The sequence below is a fragment of the Phacochoerus africanus genome, chromosome 14, assembly GCF_016906955.1.
Source record: "Phacochoerus africanus isolate WHEZ1 chromosome 14, ROS_Pafr_v1, whole genome shotgun sequence".
NCBI classification, from domain to species: Eukaryota; Metazoa; Chordata; class Mammalia; order Artiodactyla; family Suidae; genus Phacochoerus; species Phacochoerus africanus.
The window spans coordinates 43,067,916-43,082,509 of record NC_062557.1 but is presented as its reverse complement, the minus strand read 5'-3'; the positions used below and the strand labels follow the sequence as shown (position 1 = coordinate 43,082,509).

Here is a 14,594-nt window from a genome sequence, read left to right as displayed (position 1 = left end):
ATTGAACCCAGGCCACAGTGGTGAAAGTGCTGAGTCCTAACCACCAGGCCACCAGGTAACTCCCTGTCCATTAGATTTTTAGCAACACATTTTAACTTTAATTAATTAATTAATTAATTTAATGGCTCCGCCCACAGCATATGAAAGTTCCTGGGTCAGGGATAGAACTTGAGCCACGGCTGCTGACCTACGCTGCAGCTGCAACAACCCCGGATTCTTTAATCCACTGCACCGGGGGGTGGGGGGAATATTGACCACAGCCACTGCAGTTGGATTCTTAACCCACTGTGCCACACGGGAACTCCTTTATTTTCATTTTTTAACTGATAACTTCTTTATGAGGGGGGGTATAATTCTATTTTATTAGCACTTAGCATTTCACTGACGGTGCTAAATTCTAGAGCTTTAAGAGTGTAATGTGAAACAGCATAACATTACTAACACAATTTAAGGGGTCGTATAACTGTACCTCTGAACACAAGTGTGGGGACAAGCCCTGCAAGGCTCACAGCTCAGGATTCAACAGAGGTCCTTGGTTGCTGACATCGTCTCTGTCTGACCTTAGACGAGACACACCGAGCAGTCTTGTCCATTTACAAAAAGCCCTGATGTCAGGACCAACAGTAACAGGATTGGAAAGAACTAATTCAGGATTGTGGGGGCCAGTCGGAAACGAGCCAGGTTAGCTGGGGGCTGTTGCAGCTGAAGCCCAGGATTGGTAGAATGGTTCATGAATTCTGAAATCACTGGTTTCCAAAGCTCCTAAGATCCTTTTCCCAAACAGAGTACTGATCACTTCGGATGCGCTCAGATGTGCTATTGGAATGCACATGGGGACGGGGGGCTTAGAGGGTCTCCTGGGCAGGGGGATGGCCCTGCTGTGCGGGGCACTTGCAGTGGAGTCCGTGGTCTGACCCCTAGCCTAGGTCTGAAAACCAGATCTTGTTGGCCCTTCCCACACCCCTGGGACTCGAGTGCCACTTAGGCCTGCAGACTGTCCCTCTGAGGACACGCAGAGCCCAAACGCCAGCTGAGTCATTGTCAGTGGTGACGGCACACCGGCGCGAGCTCCCTCCTCTTCGTCATGGGCAGGCTTCTGGGATGCTTGTCCTGGTTGGAAGGGTGGTAGGTGAACTGGACCCAGGGCGGCTGGGGTGGTCCCAAGCTCTGGTTCCAGCAAAGTGAGGCCCCACAGCCTTTGGGACAGACTGGACACTCAGGTCACTGGCCGCTGCTGGTGTGGTGGCCGCCAGGATCTGCTCCAGACCCTCCTCCGCCCCTTAGTACTTGTAGTCGCTCTGCTCTACTGCCCCTCGGGGACTTGGCCCACCTCTTAGTGTGGCTGCCAGGACAGCCTTCATTTCTGAAGTTTTTCTGGGACCTGCGTCACGCCCCCGCCCCTTGCACTCCTGTATGCCACCTCAGCAGCAGCGTGTGTTGGGGCGAGGGTGTGAGATGGGGCAGAGGGACAGCTCAAGAGCCGTGGTGAAAACACTGAAGAAAAGGCAGGGCGGGCCTCCACCTTCCGTCCCGGTGCCGTGTGTGTGGTGTGTGTGGCGTGTGTGCTGTGTGTGTGGTGTGCGTGCCCCGTGTGTGGCGTGTGTGTGGTGTGTGTGGCGTGTGTGTGCCGTGTGTGTGGTGTGTTTGCCATGTGTGTGCCGTGTGTGGCGTGTGTGCCGTGTGTGTGGCGTGTGTGCCGTGTGTGTGGTGTGCGTGCCCCGTGTGTGGCGTGTGTGCTATGTGTATGGTGTGTGGGCCGTGTGTGTGGTGCGTGTGCCGTGTGTGCGGTGCGTGTGCCGTGTGTGCCGTGTGTGTGCCGTGTGTGTGCTGTGTGTGTGCCGCAGAACGAAGCTCATCCAACGGCCTCGGCTGCCGTAAGTGGGGACGCTTGAGAAGCAGGAGCGTGACTTCCTCTTTGTCGTCTGTGCAGCACCAGCCTGAGGGGCCCCAGCTGGTGGGGGCCAGACCCAGGATGGAACCCAAGTCCGCTTGAGAGCCTCAGTCTCCCCATCTGCAAAACAGGCTGGGGGACATGACTCAAACCCTCCTACTCCATCCCCCTGGAGACTCATAAGCTCCCGAGGAGCCCCCATGGTCACTGTGGTCCCCCCTCCTGCGATCTGTGGGTCCACTTTGTGATGAAAATAGTGTAGCAGCTGGGGTGTCTTGGTTGAGGGTGGTCGTGGCGCCCTCCCTGAATCGAGGGTTCGGGAGGTGGATTCCGGAGCCCCTGGCTGGGAGGAGAGAGCCCAAAAGGCGCTGCGGCCGCCACCTGCCAGGAGGGAGGTTAGCTCGAAGGGACTCTGACCTGGCCTTGGCGGTGGGACCGTGGCATCGTGTCTTCCTGACCTCGGCCTCCCCACCAGCCTGGAAAGCTGGGGCTACAGAGCTTCGATCTCACAGCATGAGGTCAGTCCCCGGGGCTGGCTGAGACGGGCCGTAACCTCTAGTGGTGAGGAGACCTGGTGCTCCCAGCTTTGCCCTTGGCCCTGTAGGGGGCAGCTGAGGCCTTGTACCAGAGTCAAGGTTGCTTTCGTTCAGATGCCAAGGCTGAGGCACCAGCCTCTCTGTGGACAATTAAACCTCCCTAGGCCCACCCTCGCTCCTTGACTGGCACCCGGGCAGCCCTCTGCTGAACCAGAATCTCCTGTCGGCCCCTGATGAGCCCCAGCTGCCCGTCTGCAGAGTGTGGCCTGGCTGCATGGCAGGGGCTGCAGCCACAAACAGGAGGCAGCCTGGACTGCTGCTAATCCCGGCTGTGACTGTCTTTGCATGATGAGAGCGGCTGAGCCATGGTGGTGTGTAGGGGACCCAAGCCCCTCCCTGTGCACCCAGGGTGCTGGCATCCACAAGTTAACCCCTTACCAACTCTCTTGCCACGTGTGGGAAAGACCCAGCAACACCTGACCAGGCCTGTCCCTGTTCCCGTGCCATCGGCTGGCTGGGAGGGTGTGAGCAATTCAATCTCCCGCCCGCCCCTAGAACTCATTCAGCCTCACCCAGGCAGCCGGCTGGCTTCTCCCCGACCCGCGGCTCGGTTGGTGTCCATCCCTGCCCCCATGCCTCTCCTGCAGTGGGGTTCCACGTGTGCCCACTGGTGCCTGGCTGCAAGGGAAGCCGGGATGTGCCCGCCCAATCTATTTTTACCCAGTCCTGTCCCCACCGAGCTGTTCTTTGGCTCCGAGTTCCTGCCTGGGAAGTGGAGCCGTTGCCAGGGCTGGGGGTGGAGAGCTGGAGCCTGGGAGCCTCTTGGGCGCCCTCACCAAGGCAGCATCTCATCCTGACACCTGTTAAAGGGTATAATTAATGCACAGAGAGACCTTCCAAGACAGTGGGCAGCAGGCGACCTGTGGGGAGAAAAGAGACACGCTGTGTGTTTGGAAGGAGGGCTTTGAAATTTGGGAAAGCCTGGCTTCCAGAAGCTAAACCCAACCCACCTTCGCCCATGTGCAAAGGGGTCCCAGGCCAGGAGGCACCATCTCTGTCTTCTCTTAATGCAGTGAGGACACTCATAGCTCATAGCTCAGCGTTATTAAGCACCTTCTGCTTAGAATATGTACCAGCTCATCCAATCCTAGTAATTAGCCCCATTCGATAGGTGGGGAAACTGAGGCACTGAGCAGCTCAGCAGCGGGCAGCTCTTGGTTCTCAGTACAGGAGTGTCGACGGGCACGGAATGCCCTCTGGAGCAACATCCTCCTCCCCCTAACCGCCCAGCTCTGTCCCAGTGCTGCCACTGCCTGGGACTGGCCTGGGGTTTGTTTGGGAGTCTGGAGCCTGCAGCAGCAGCAGAAGTCACCTAAGCCCCCAGGCTGGTTACTCTTCAGCTCCTAAGCGTTCCCAGAGATTGCCCTCTTTTCAGAAGCGTGCACGACACGGGGCCTCCACAGGGGCACATTTGGGCAAAACTATAGATCTTACTGGGATGTAACTGCATTTTGTTTGTTTGCTTTTTGTCTTTTTAGGGCCACATCTGTGGCACATGGAAATTCTCAGGCTAGGGGTCAAATTGGAGCTTCAGCTGCCGGCCTACACCACAGCCACAGCAACACAGGATCCAAGCCGCATCTGCAACCTGCACCACAGCTCACAGCCACACTGGAGCCTTAACCCACTGAGCGAGGCCAGGGATCAAACCCACATCCTCATGGGTACTAGTTTATTTCTGCTGAGCCACAGTGGGAACTCCCAGGATGTAACTGCATTGTAAGTTGAAAATGACTTTAATACTCCTAACTTAGCAGAACATCGTAACGCAGCCCAGGATACCTTAAAACAGAATCGCCCAACACAAAGCCTCCACCTGATCCCCCACCCCCACACCCCGCACCTGCGGCATGTGGAAGTTCCCAGCCCAGGGATCGAACCTGCGCCACAGCAGTGACCCAAGCCACTGCAGCGGCAACACCAGATCCTTAACCTGTTCCACCACAAAAGAACTCTCAAAACCTATTTTCTAATTGCATGGAAAAGCGCATGTAATTGATTGAATGCGGTACTGAAAGTGAAAAGCTGGCTCTAAGCACATCCATTGTTCTCGCTGGGGATCGCATCGCAGACCAAGAGCTGCAACTGCCCAGCGTCACGAGAGCTTCAGACACACAGCACCAGGAAAAGAGCTGAATTTAAACTTCAGAGTACAGTTTTCTACTCAATGTGTGTCTCTTTCATACCATCGTGAAGTCAAAAAAAAATCCTGCGTCGAGCAATCCTAGATGCTTGGGGACCCACCGTCTGCACTAGAGACGGTTTTGAAGTTGCGATGAAAACGTCCGCTTGCCTTGGGCAAACAGCTGTGGGTTGAATGGAGAGGTGTTGATGTCGGAGCAGCCACTTTAAAAGAAAAGGCTGGGGCGCTGAGTGCGGGGGTGGGAGAGGGGCAGGGGCGTGTCGGGAGCCTGGCTCCAGGTCTCAGCAGGGCCCTCTCCCTTCCGCACGAGCCTCATCTGCTCTGTGTGTCGGACGGAGATGACAAATCCTTCATCCTGCCCTGTACCCCCCGGAGCCCTCCCCGGCCTGTTAGGCATGAACCGTGTGTGATGAGGTTTGTGACGGGCCAGGCAGCTGTGGGCTCTGCGCTGTCAGAGGGTGAAAATATGCCCAGGAGGTGGTGGTCTCACTGGGAGAGCGGGGACCCCTGAGGGGTATCTGATCCCTTCTGCCCCTCTTGTAGCTGAGTCAAGCCACTCGAGGCCACTCTTTCCACTCTGGGCAGGGCCTTGGGCCAGGACCCAGGAGTGTGGCTGTGTCGCTGTGGGACATGCGATGAGGGGACCTTGGTCCCCACTGTGAATGGCTGTCGGGACAGTGCCTGGCACAGGCTCGGCCTCGGTATGCCAGGCCAGACGCTGGAACACGGATGCTGGTCCCCGCTTGGCCCCCTGCCTGCCATCTGGGAGCAGGGTGGGCGGAGCCTCTTGGAGACCCCTGCTGACACGGTTCCACAGGGAAAGTGTGGGTGTTGGTGACTCACAGTCCAGGCCCTGTCCTGCCACTGACTCCCTCAGGTGCCGGGCAAGTCACCTCACCTACATGAAGGGGGAGCAAGACCCAGCTCTGAGGGCTGTGAAGACTCGGCCTCATGTGCGCCACAGAGCAGGGACTCCCCATCGGTGCCTACCTTCCCCCGCTGCGGGTCTGGGTATCGGAAAGCTTGCGGGCAGAGGAACTGAGCATGCGCCTTGCTCCTCCCCAAGCCCCCCCCCCCCCCTTCTGGCCACACTCTAACCCAGAGACTCCCTGCTGGAGGGGATGGCACGGGGCAGGTGCAGCCATAGGTGGGGTGCCTGAGCCTCATAATGAGTAATGTGCCCCTATAATGGCTCTCATTGTCACCATGGGGTTTGAAAACCTGTGAAAGCATGATTTGCATCAGTGTTCAATGGAACCAAGCGAGCAGTGGCCAGACGCGGCAGGGGGGGTCCTCTGCCTACTGGCTAGGGCACTTGCGACAGGTTACTCTCTGAGCCTTGACTTCCTCTTGGTAAAATAGGGGTGGGGATCCTTGTCCCGAAGGGTCATGAAGCCCCAAGTGGGTTAAAATATTAACATTTAGCTCTGTCTCGGGAGTGTGGTGGCTGTTCTGTAAATATCGGCTTCCCTTTGTTTCAACGCGGCTTCAGGTTTGCAGACTAGAGCTTGCTTAGGGCACGAGACCTGGTACGGCTGGGAGCGTGTGGGCTTGGGTTCGCAACATGGAGGTGGAAAGGGCCGTGTGAACGCTCGGGGCGAGTTTAATTACACAGCCCCTCAGCCTCCGCAGTCGGGGATGCCTGGCTGCCTGATGCTGGCTTTATTGGTCCATCTGGTACTCAGCCCGAGTCATGGCACGGACGAGAGCCAAGCTCATTAATCGCCATCTATTCTTAGCCCTGGCCTGTCTTGGTGGGCATAGACCCCCAGGAGGGCTGCCTGCTCACCAGCAGACAGCTGCACACCTCTGGGCGGGCACAGCCAAGCCTGTCTCTGATCACCTTCCTTAGACGCCCCAATCCTGTTCTTGTCTGAGATGCCCTGAGGCTTCTCACAGCCTGTTATTGTTACCCTTCTTGTGGTTCTGGGGCTGGAGGAAGCACCTCCAGTGAGGGCTCCTGGCCAAGGAGCACGCCGAGGAGCCTGGGGAGTAATTGGCGTTTGGGATGGGAGCAGGTGGAAGCAGTTACCCCCGCCAGGTACTTAGTGCCTCGGGGCCAAAGCAGCCCCGAGGAAGGGTTTGCAGAGAGCTGCCCCTCTGACTAGGGTAAACTCGGAATAGAGCCAGAGCTCTTCTCCTGTAAGATGACTTTAGCAAAAGATTCGGGCACATCTTTATGGCATATTGGCATTGTGCAGGGCGGTGTGTAGGCACTGGGGACCAGCCCAAAGCTCAGTCTGTTTAAATTTTTTTATTTTATGATTTGCTTTTTAGGGCTGCACCTGCAGCATATGGAAGTTCCCAGGCTAGGGGTTCAATCAGAGCTGCAGCTGCCGGCCTACACCACAGCCACGACAACGCCAGATCTGAGCCTCGTCTGTGAGCTACACCACAGCTCATGGCAATGCTGGATCCTTAACCCTCTGAGCAAGGCCACGGATTGAACCTGCGTCCTCATGGATACTAGTCAGATTTGTTTCCGCCAAGCCACGACGGGAACTCCCCAAAGCTCATTCTTGAAGGACCTATCGTTCTTGCTCCCCAGCATGGCTGCGGCAGGGCCAGAGCAGACCTGTGGCCAGGATTGAGGCCCTGCTGTGACACAGCGATCCCATAAGATCCCGTTGCTGTTCTCAAGTGACAGAGGCCAGAAGTGAGGTTCAGAGAGGTTATCTGACATGCCCAGAACCGTGGGGCAGACCCCATGCCCCTGCGCCACGCTACATCACGCCCTGTCAGGGTCGTTGTAGTTGGGGCAGTGCCCTCATGATCACCAAGAAGCCTTTTTCGAGTCACTTGGCTTCCTGTGCAGACTTTGTGACAGGCACCCCGCGAAGTGGCCCAGGTGCCCTGGATGATGCAGCTGGCCTGGCTGTGGCCCTGCTCCGTGGATGGCCGTCCCGGAGGGTCTCTCTCCTCGCTGGGCTCTCATGAGACGGCCAGCACGAGGCCCCCAGAACGGATCACCTCCAAGGTCTCATACCAAAGCCTGGGGGGTCCCTGCCGTCCCCCGCCAGCCCTGCTGGTGTCCTTGTGGTCTGAGGAGCTGGGCTGAGCCCCCAGGCCCCAGCCTCATTCTCTCTGTCCCCTCTGTCTCCCCCAGGGCAGCGAGGTGCCAGACCCCACCTTTGCTGATGGCGAGCTCCTCCCCAGGGAGCCTGGCTTCTTTCCCGAGGACGAGGACGAGGACGAGGCTATGACGCTGGCCCCGCCCGAGGGTCCCCAGGAGTTGGACATGGAGGGCCCCATGGAGAGCACCCGGAGCCTGGACGGGTCGCTCGGGATGCCCGCCGAGAAGGACGCAGGGCTCGGGAGCCTGTTCCTGCCAGAGGACAAGTGAGTTAAAACTGCCTTGGAGCTCCACCTGTCAGGAGAAGGTGATGTCACGGCCAGCCCGGGGGTGGAGAGAGGGCATCGCTTGATCGTACGAAATGGTCAATTTTCATTTTCAACCTTCTGCCCCAAAAGACTGTTTCCTATGGCTCAACCTCGTCCATGTTTCCAGGGCAGGGGCTCTCAAACCCGAGTGGCTCTGGGAGTCGTGCGGTTCGTGGCGGGGCCCTTTGGAGTTGTTCGTCCGTGTGGCTTCCTGGGAGCGGTCCCTCCCCTGCACCTGTGTGACCGGCCAGCCGACCCAAGGATGGCTGGTCATGTGGACCACAGACCCGTTGACCCCGGTGGCTGATCATTTGCCACCTGACTGTTCCTTTTCTGTGACCAGTGCCCAGGAGGCAGCCAGCAGTGGGTGCCAAGAGTTCGAGTAAAATTCTATAGGAGAGAGAAATGAGGGACAGGATGAATTCAACCCCAGGTGTTGAGGAACCTGAGGGCAGGTAAATAAGTAGATAAACAAGTAAGTAAATGGGGTGGCAGGAGTTCCTGTTGTGGCTCAGTGGTTAACGAACCCAACTAACATCCATGAGGACGCAGGTTCAATCCCTGGCCTTGCTCAGTGGGTTAAGGATCCGGCATGACCGTGAGCTGTGGTGTAGGTCACAGATGAGGCTCAGATCTGGCGTGGCTGTGGCTGTGGCTGTGGCTGCGGTGTAGGCCGGCAGCTACAGCCCCAATTCGACCCCTAGCCTGGGAACCTCCATGTGCCATGGGTGCAGCCCTCAAAAGACAAAATAAAAAATTAAAAAAAAATTTTAAAAATAAATGGAGTGCAGGCACCAGGAGACCTGATCTTTAGCGTCCTGTCATTAACACTGAGATTCTTAGAAACGGGTCTTCAGGTGCAGAGTTTGAGAATCACACCGCCCCCCCCAAATTTGGAGGGGGTTGTGTCCCTGGCCTACAAAAGTTCCTGGTCCAGGGGTCGAATCTGAGCCACAGCGGTGACAGTGCTGAGTCCTTAACTGCAAGGCCACCAGGAATCTGCCCATCCTTTCCCATTTTTGAGTGCGGGGCCTAGTCGCTTGGAGAGATGCTAGGTTATGAGTAAGAATGCACGGAAACCACTGCACAGGGACGCGAGGGAAGGTGCGGTTTGGCAGGTGCTGATGAGGAGTTGTCTTTGTTCTTGGGTTCTAGACAGAGTTCAACCAGCTCCTGTCACTGTTCCAGGCCACATGGGGTCTCTAACCCACATTCTGTGGCATTAGGCTTCTTTGGGCTAGAAATCCCCTTTACAAACTAGGAGAAGCATCGCCCCCAGCCGCTCATGGTTGTTTACTTTAAAATCTCAGTCGTTGTAAGATTACGTGCAATTACACACAACTCGAAAAAGGGGGGGATGGTAAGAATGAAGGGCAGTTAACTTACTTTCCTTGTGGTCCCGCCACCCAGACCCATCCCTGTTACCAGTGAAGTATTTTTATTTCCTGCTCTGCCTTATTCTGTGTAAACTCTCGATATGCTTTGATGTACTATGTCTAAAAAAAATTTTTTTTTTTCTTCTTAGGGCCACACCTGCAGCATATGGAAGTTCTCAGACTAGGGGTGAATCAGAGTTACACCTGCCAGCCTAGGCCACAGCCACAGCAACGTGGGATCCAAGCCACATCTACGACTATACCACAGCTCACGGCAGCCCTGGATCCTAAACCCACTGAGCGAGGCCAGGGATTGAACCCGCATCCTCATGGATACTCGTCACGTGTGTAATCTGCTGAGCCGCAATGGGAACTCCCTATGTCTAAAATTTTATATCTGACTTTCAATTTATATTCATTGTTCTACATTATCGCCAGTGTTTTTTATAAGCCTTTCAACAGCGATTCGAGAGTCCATAGTTGATGCAATCCTTTCGTCTACTGATGTGTCCTGTCATTTAACAGCGAATTCAGTGTAGCTGTCAGTAATCCATTCGCTTGTAAGCAGTGTTTTGGGGAAGCATCGGTTTAGATGTCTCTCGTGCAGAAACCTTTTCCGTGGTGAGGTGTCTGCCCAGGATACGGGCCCCAGAGTGGCCTTGCCAGGTGAAGAAGTCCAGGCTCCATCAGGCTCCTGGTATCCGTGGCACTGATCGACCTCCTGGAAGGGCTGGCGGCTTCGGCCCCCGCGGGCTGTGGGCAGCACCTCGTTCACAGCCACCCTTGTCACGCACTCAGGTCCCGGGTCCACACTCCACCCATGACCACGTCGGACCTCTCCACGCACTCCACCACCTCGCTGGTCAGCAACGAGGAGCAGTTCGAAGACTACGGGGAGGCGGATGACGTGGACTGTGCCCCGAGCAGCCCCTGCCCCGACGACGAGACCAGGACCAACGTCTACTCGGACCTGGGGTCGTCCGTGTCCTCCAGGTGGCCCCTTGGTCTGGAATGGCATTTGGGGTCCAGGAAAAGCGAGAGAACCAGTCCAGCCACATCCCCGGGGAGGCGTTCATAGTAGAGTCGCGCGCTAACTGGGATCTGCTCCTGGAGTTGGGGGGCAGCCTCTGCACCCCGATTGGGGGTCTGGAATTCCTCCTCCTTCCTCCTTTCTTGGGAAAGAAACAGAACTAACCACCCTGGGAGACTGCAGAATCCAAGTGGCGCATTGATACCTTCCCACGCTCCTGAGTCGTTACTGACTCTGACATTAGCCCTCAGTTGCCTTCTCTGTGAAATGGGTACAACCGTTGGCTTCTGTTTGAAAGTTCTGGAGGAGGGAGGTCCGTCCCTGTACTTCCACTCCTGCCACCCCCCCACCCCACCCCCTGCCAAACTCGCTCACGAGGCCCATAGGTACTGGAGGACCTGGTAGTAAGCTTGGCAGGATGAGGCAGGGCAGCTGACCGACAGCAGGTAAGAGGGAGCTTTCTTTCTCTCTCGGGGGCCAGCGCGGGGCAGACGCCTAGGAAGGAGCGGCACGCGTACAACAGCGAGTTGCTGGATGTTTATTGCTCTCAGTGCTGCAAGAAGATCAACCTGCTCAATGACCTGGAAGCCCGGCTGAAAAACCTCAAGGCCAATAGGTGAGCCCCGGGGCCCAGCCCAGGGTTGGGTGGGCAGGCGGGCAGGGTGGGGGCGGGGGGAGGAGCAGCAGGGAAGGTGGCCCTACCGTCCTGGCAGGTGATGGGGGCTGCTTCTCAGAGCCCAGCTGATTAGTGCAGGCCCTTCAGCGGGCGGGAGAAAGCCTGGGCTGCGCTGTGGTCTCCTCCAGCCCGGGCGGTGGGGGGAGCGGGCTAGAGGCCCCTCTGTTCACCAACCCATTCTCCTCCCTCCCTCTCTCTCTAGCCCCAACCGAAAGATCTCTAGCACGGCCTTCGGACGGTAAGGCCCCCTCGGAAGCCTGGGTTGAATGCTGTCCCTTTTCACTGTGCTCCTGCCGCCAGGGTGGCAGGCCCCGGGCCAGCAGCCAGACCCGGCTAGCACCCTGCGTGTGGCGCGCCCGAGAAGGGAGCGAGGCACCCTGGGGCAGTGCAGGCAGAAGAAGATCTGAGAAAGAAGGGCCAGCCCCCTCCCTGCCCCACCCCTAGTCCCTTCTGGCTGCAGTCGGCCTCTCTAAACCCTCAGCTACTCCACCGCGGGCGGGCACGCCAGGGGCACCCACCCTATAGCTCTCAATGCGCTTTCCTGTCCTCCAGTGCTGGCAGCTATAGCAGCAGAAGCCCTGGGCTTCCTACCGGCAGAGATGGGGCCGTGAGGGGCCCACTGGACCTGGTCGCCCTGCTCCAGGTTAAATCCTGCACAGCTGGCTTCCTGGGACTGCCCGGGTCCTGCTCTGGCTCTGCCACAGACTCGCCCCAAGTCCCCACCCAGGGCTCTGAGCTGCTAGCACGTGTCCAGGAGCTGGGGTGGGACAGTCTCTTGGCGAAGACCCTGGCTGCTGCCTGGCAGGGAGTGGGAAGTGGGGGCCGCTGAGGAGCCAAAGCTGGGTTTTGCCTCTGGCAAGAGTTACCTGGGCAGCGGCTGCGTTCCAGCCACACTCCCCCACCCTCTGCCCTGCGCAGCCTGGGCGGGTCTCCATCTCTCTGCCCGTCCTCAGAGATGTGGCAGGAGACCCATGGTGGAGGGCTGGGTGGTCCCAGGAGGCCCAGGTCCTCTGCCAGCACTGAGGGGCCAGGCCACCTTCACCAGGCCTTTTTCCAGAGGGGAGGGACCAGGGGAATCACCCACCAGCTCTGGTCCCTTGGTAGCTGCTGGCTGGGTTCTGAAGCAGCAGGAAAGGGCAGCCTTCTCGGGGTGGGGTGGGGGTGGGGGTGGTTTCTGCCACCCTTCCTGGGGTCCCAGGTGCTCCCCAGCCCACAGCCTGAGCCTGGACCCCAGTCTGCCCGGGGCCCCTGCAGCCAGATGCACCTCTCCCACCCCCGCAGGCAGCTCATGCACAGCAGCAACTTCAGCAGCAGCAATGGCAGCACCGAGGACCTGTTTCGGGACAGCATCGACTCCTGCGACAACGACATCACAGAGAAGGTAGGTCTGGGCGGGCGGCGCCTGGGGTGGTCGGCTGCTCCGGGCTGCTGCCTGGGGACAGGGGAGGCCTGTCTTTGCCCAGGAGTTGGCTAAGTGGCCCGGTCGCATGGCACATCCGCCCCACCCCCACCCCACCCAACAGGACTCTTCTCTCTGTGCACCGTCCCGCGGGGCCTGGCCGTCAGTCCTGCGGTTCCCAGGTTCTCAGTTCCGTGGACTTAAAGGTTTTCTCCACCCCCACCCCTGCCCCCACCACGGTAGGTGAGCTTCCTGGAAAAGAAGGTGACAGAGCTGGAAAATGACAGCCTGACCAACGGGGACCTGAAGAGCAAGCTGAAGCAGGAGAACACGCAGCTGGTGCACAGGTCCGGCCAGACGGGGCAGCGCAGGGGGCCGTGGGCCGAGGCCCTCGGGGAAGGATAGGGGGCGGGGAACCCGCATGTCCTTCCAGCTCTGAGCGTCTGTGAGCGTCCGCCCCTTGCTGCTTGGGCACCCAGACGGCCAGGTCTCTGGGGACAGGGAGAAAGGCCAGAACTTGACCTCACTGCCCCCCCAAGTCTGCAGTCCCAGCGTCGGGCAGAGGCAAGAATCGGGACCCATCTCCTGTCTATCCTGCAGCCATGAGAGCCTGACCTCCCTTCTGGAGGACGAGCCCTGCTCAGCCCCTGACTCACCTGCTAGTGGTGAGAAGGGTGCAGGCACTGCCGCGCGCTCCGCCAGAGTGTAGTTGTCCTCACAGGATGTCACGAAACTTAGTGAACTGACCTCCACCCGGGCTCTGTTCCTCAACCTTCTAGAGCCCAAAGACGGGCCTCTTGTCACATCCAGAAGGTCAGCCTCATGGAGGGACCGTTGCCTGGGAAAAGTGCTCCAAACTGATGCCCCAGCGAGGCTGCCAGTCTTGGGCTTAGAACATTCACTGTGGGGCCTGGCCTTCCTCCGCTCTGGCACATTCAGAGCCACCAGCCAGGTTGTATCCATCTTTGGAGTCAGGCTGCCCAGTAAGCGGGATTATTGATCAGAAGGGGACCAGGAAGGAGTGGAGCAGAAGAGGGGGTGAGGGTGAGGGCTGTTTGGTCCAGCCGTGGAAAGGCCGGCCCGCCTTGTGCCCACCTTGGAGTGCCCCCTTCTCCCCTCTAGACTGACTGCCCAGAAGTGTGTGTGGCTGACACACCTCTCTTAATCGATCAATTGATTGATTGATTGATTGATTGTCTTTTTAGGGCCACTTCCTGTGGCATATGGAAGTTCAAAGGCTAGGGGTCGAATTGGAGCTGTAGCCACTGGCCTACGCCAGAGCCACGGCAATGCCAGATCCGAGCCACGTCTGAGACCTGCACCACAGCTCACAGCAACGCCGGATCCTTAACCCACTGAGCAAGGCCAGGGATCAAACCCGCAACCTCTTGGTTCCTAGTCGGATTCATTTCCGCTGCGCCACAACGGGAACTCCTGACACATCACTCTTTAGATGTCCCTCATTGATCTGTCAGCAAAGCTGCTGGCGCACCGGCCTGGCAGACACACTGCCGCCTCCCACAATCGCCGCCTCCCTGAGTCACCATGTCAGTGACTCAGGGTCTTGGGGTCCGGGGCTCCCCATGGTTGCAGCCTGGGTTGTGGGGAGGAGACACAGGCCACTAGAGCTTGCCCTGGGCTGAAGCCCGCGTCCCTCTCCTCAGGGTGCACGAGCTGGAGGAGATGGTGAAGGACCAGGAGGCCACGGCCGAGCAGGCCCTGGAAGAGGAGGTGCGGCGCCACCGTGAGGCCTACGGCAGGCTGGAGCGGGAGCGGGGCACGGAGATCGAGCTGCTCAACACCAGGTGGGCCCTGCAGGTGGTCTGGTGCCCCTGCCCTCTGATGCGTCGCCCTCACAGCCTGGTCCTGCCATGTCCCCATGTATACGGACGGGGAAGCTAAGCCCGAGGCTAAGCATCATGTTCCAGCGACTCTGCTTTTGATGCTTGTACACGTGGGTGTGTTCTCTAGGAAGCAGGTAAAAGAATGTTCGTGGGAGTTGCTGTTGTGGCTCAGTGGGTTACGAACCTGACCAGCATCCATGAGGATTTGGGTTCAATCACTGGATTAAGGATCCAGCGTTGCTGGGAGCTGTGGTGTAG

At 58.2% G+C, this 14,594-nt stretch overlaps 1 protein-coding gene across 3 annotated transcripts in view; it reads left to right on the top strand.

Annotated features, from left to right (window-relative positions):
* RAB11FIP4 (RAB11 family interacting protein 4) overlaps window positions 1–14,594 on the top strand; it is a 106,446-nt gene that overhangs the window by 83,836 nt on the left and 8,016 nt on the right. For all 3 annotated transcript variants that reach the window (XM_047757823.1, XM_047757822.1, XM_047757824.1), the window contains 7 exons: window positions 7,737–7,969; window positions 10,186–10,380; window positions 10,899–11,033; window positions 11,296–11,331; window positions 12,375–12,474; window positions 12,736–12,839; window positions 14,157–14,297. In XM_047757823.1, the coding sequence (XP_047613779.1) occupies window positions 7,737–7,969; window positions 10,186–10,380; window positions 10,899–11,033; window positions 11,296–11,331; window positions 12,375–12,474; window positions 12,736–12,839; window positions 14,157–14,297 (944 nt within the window). The remainder of the gene's footprint in view (window positions 1–7,736; window positions 7,970–10,185; window positions 10,381–10,898; window positions 11,034–11,295; window positions 11,332–12,374; window positions 12,475–12,735; window positions 12,840–14,156; window positions 14,298–14,594) is intronic.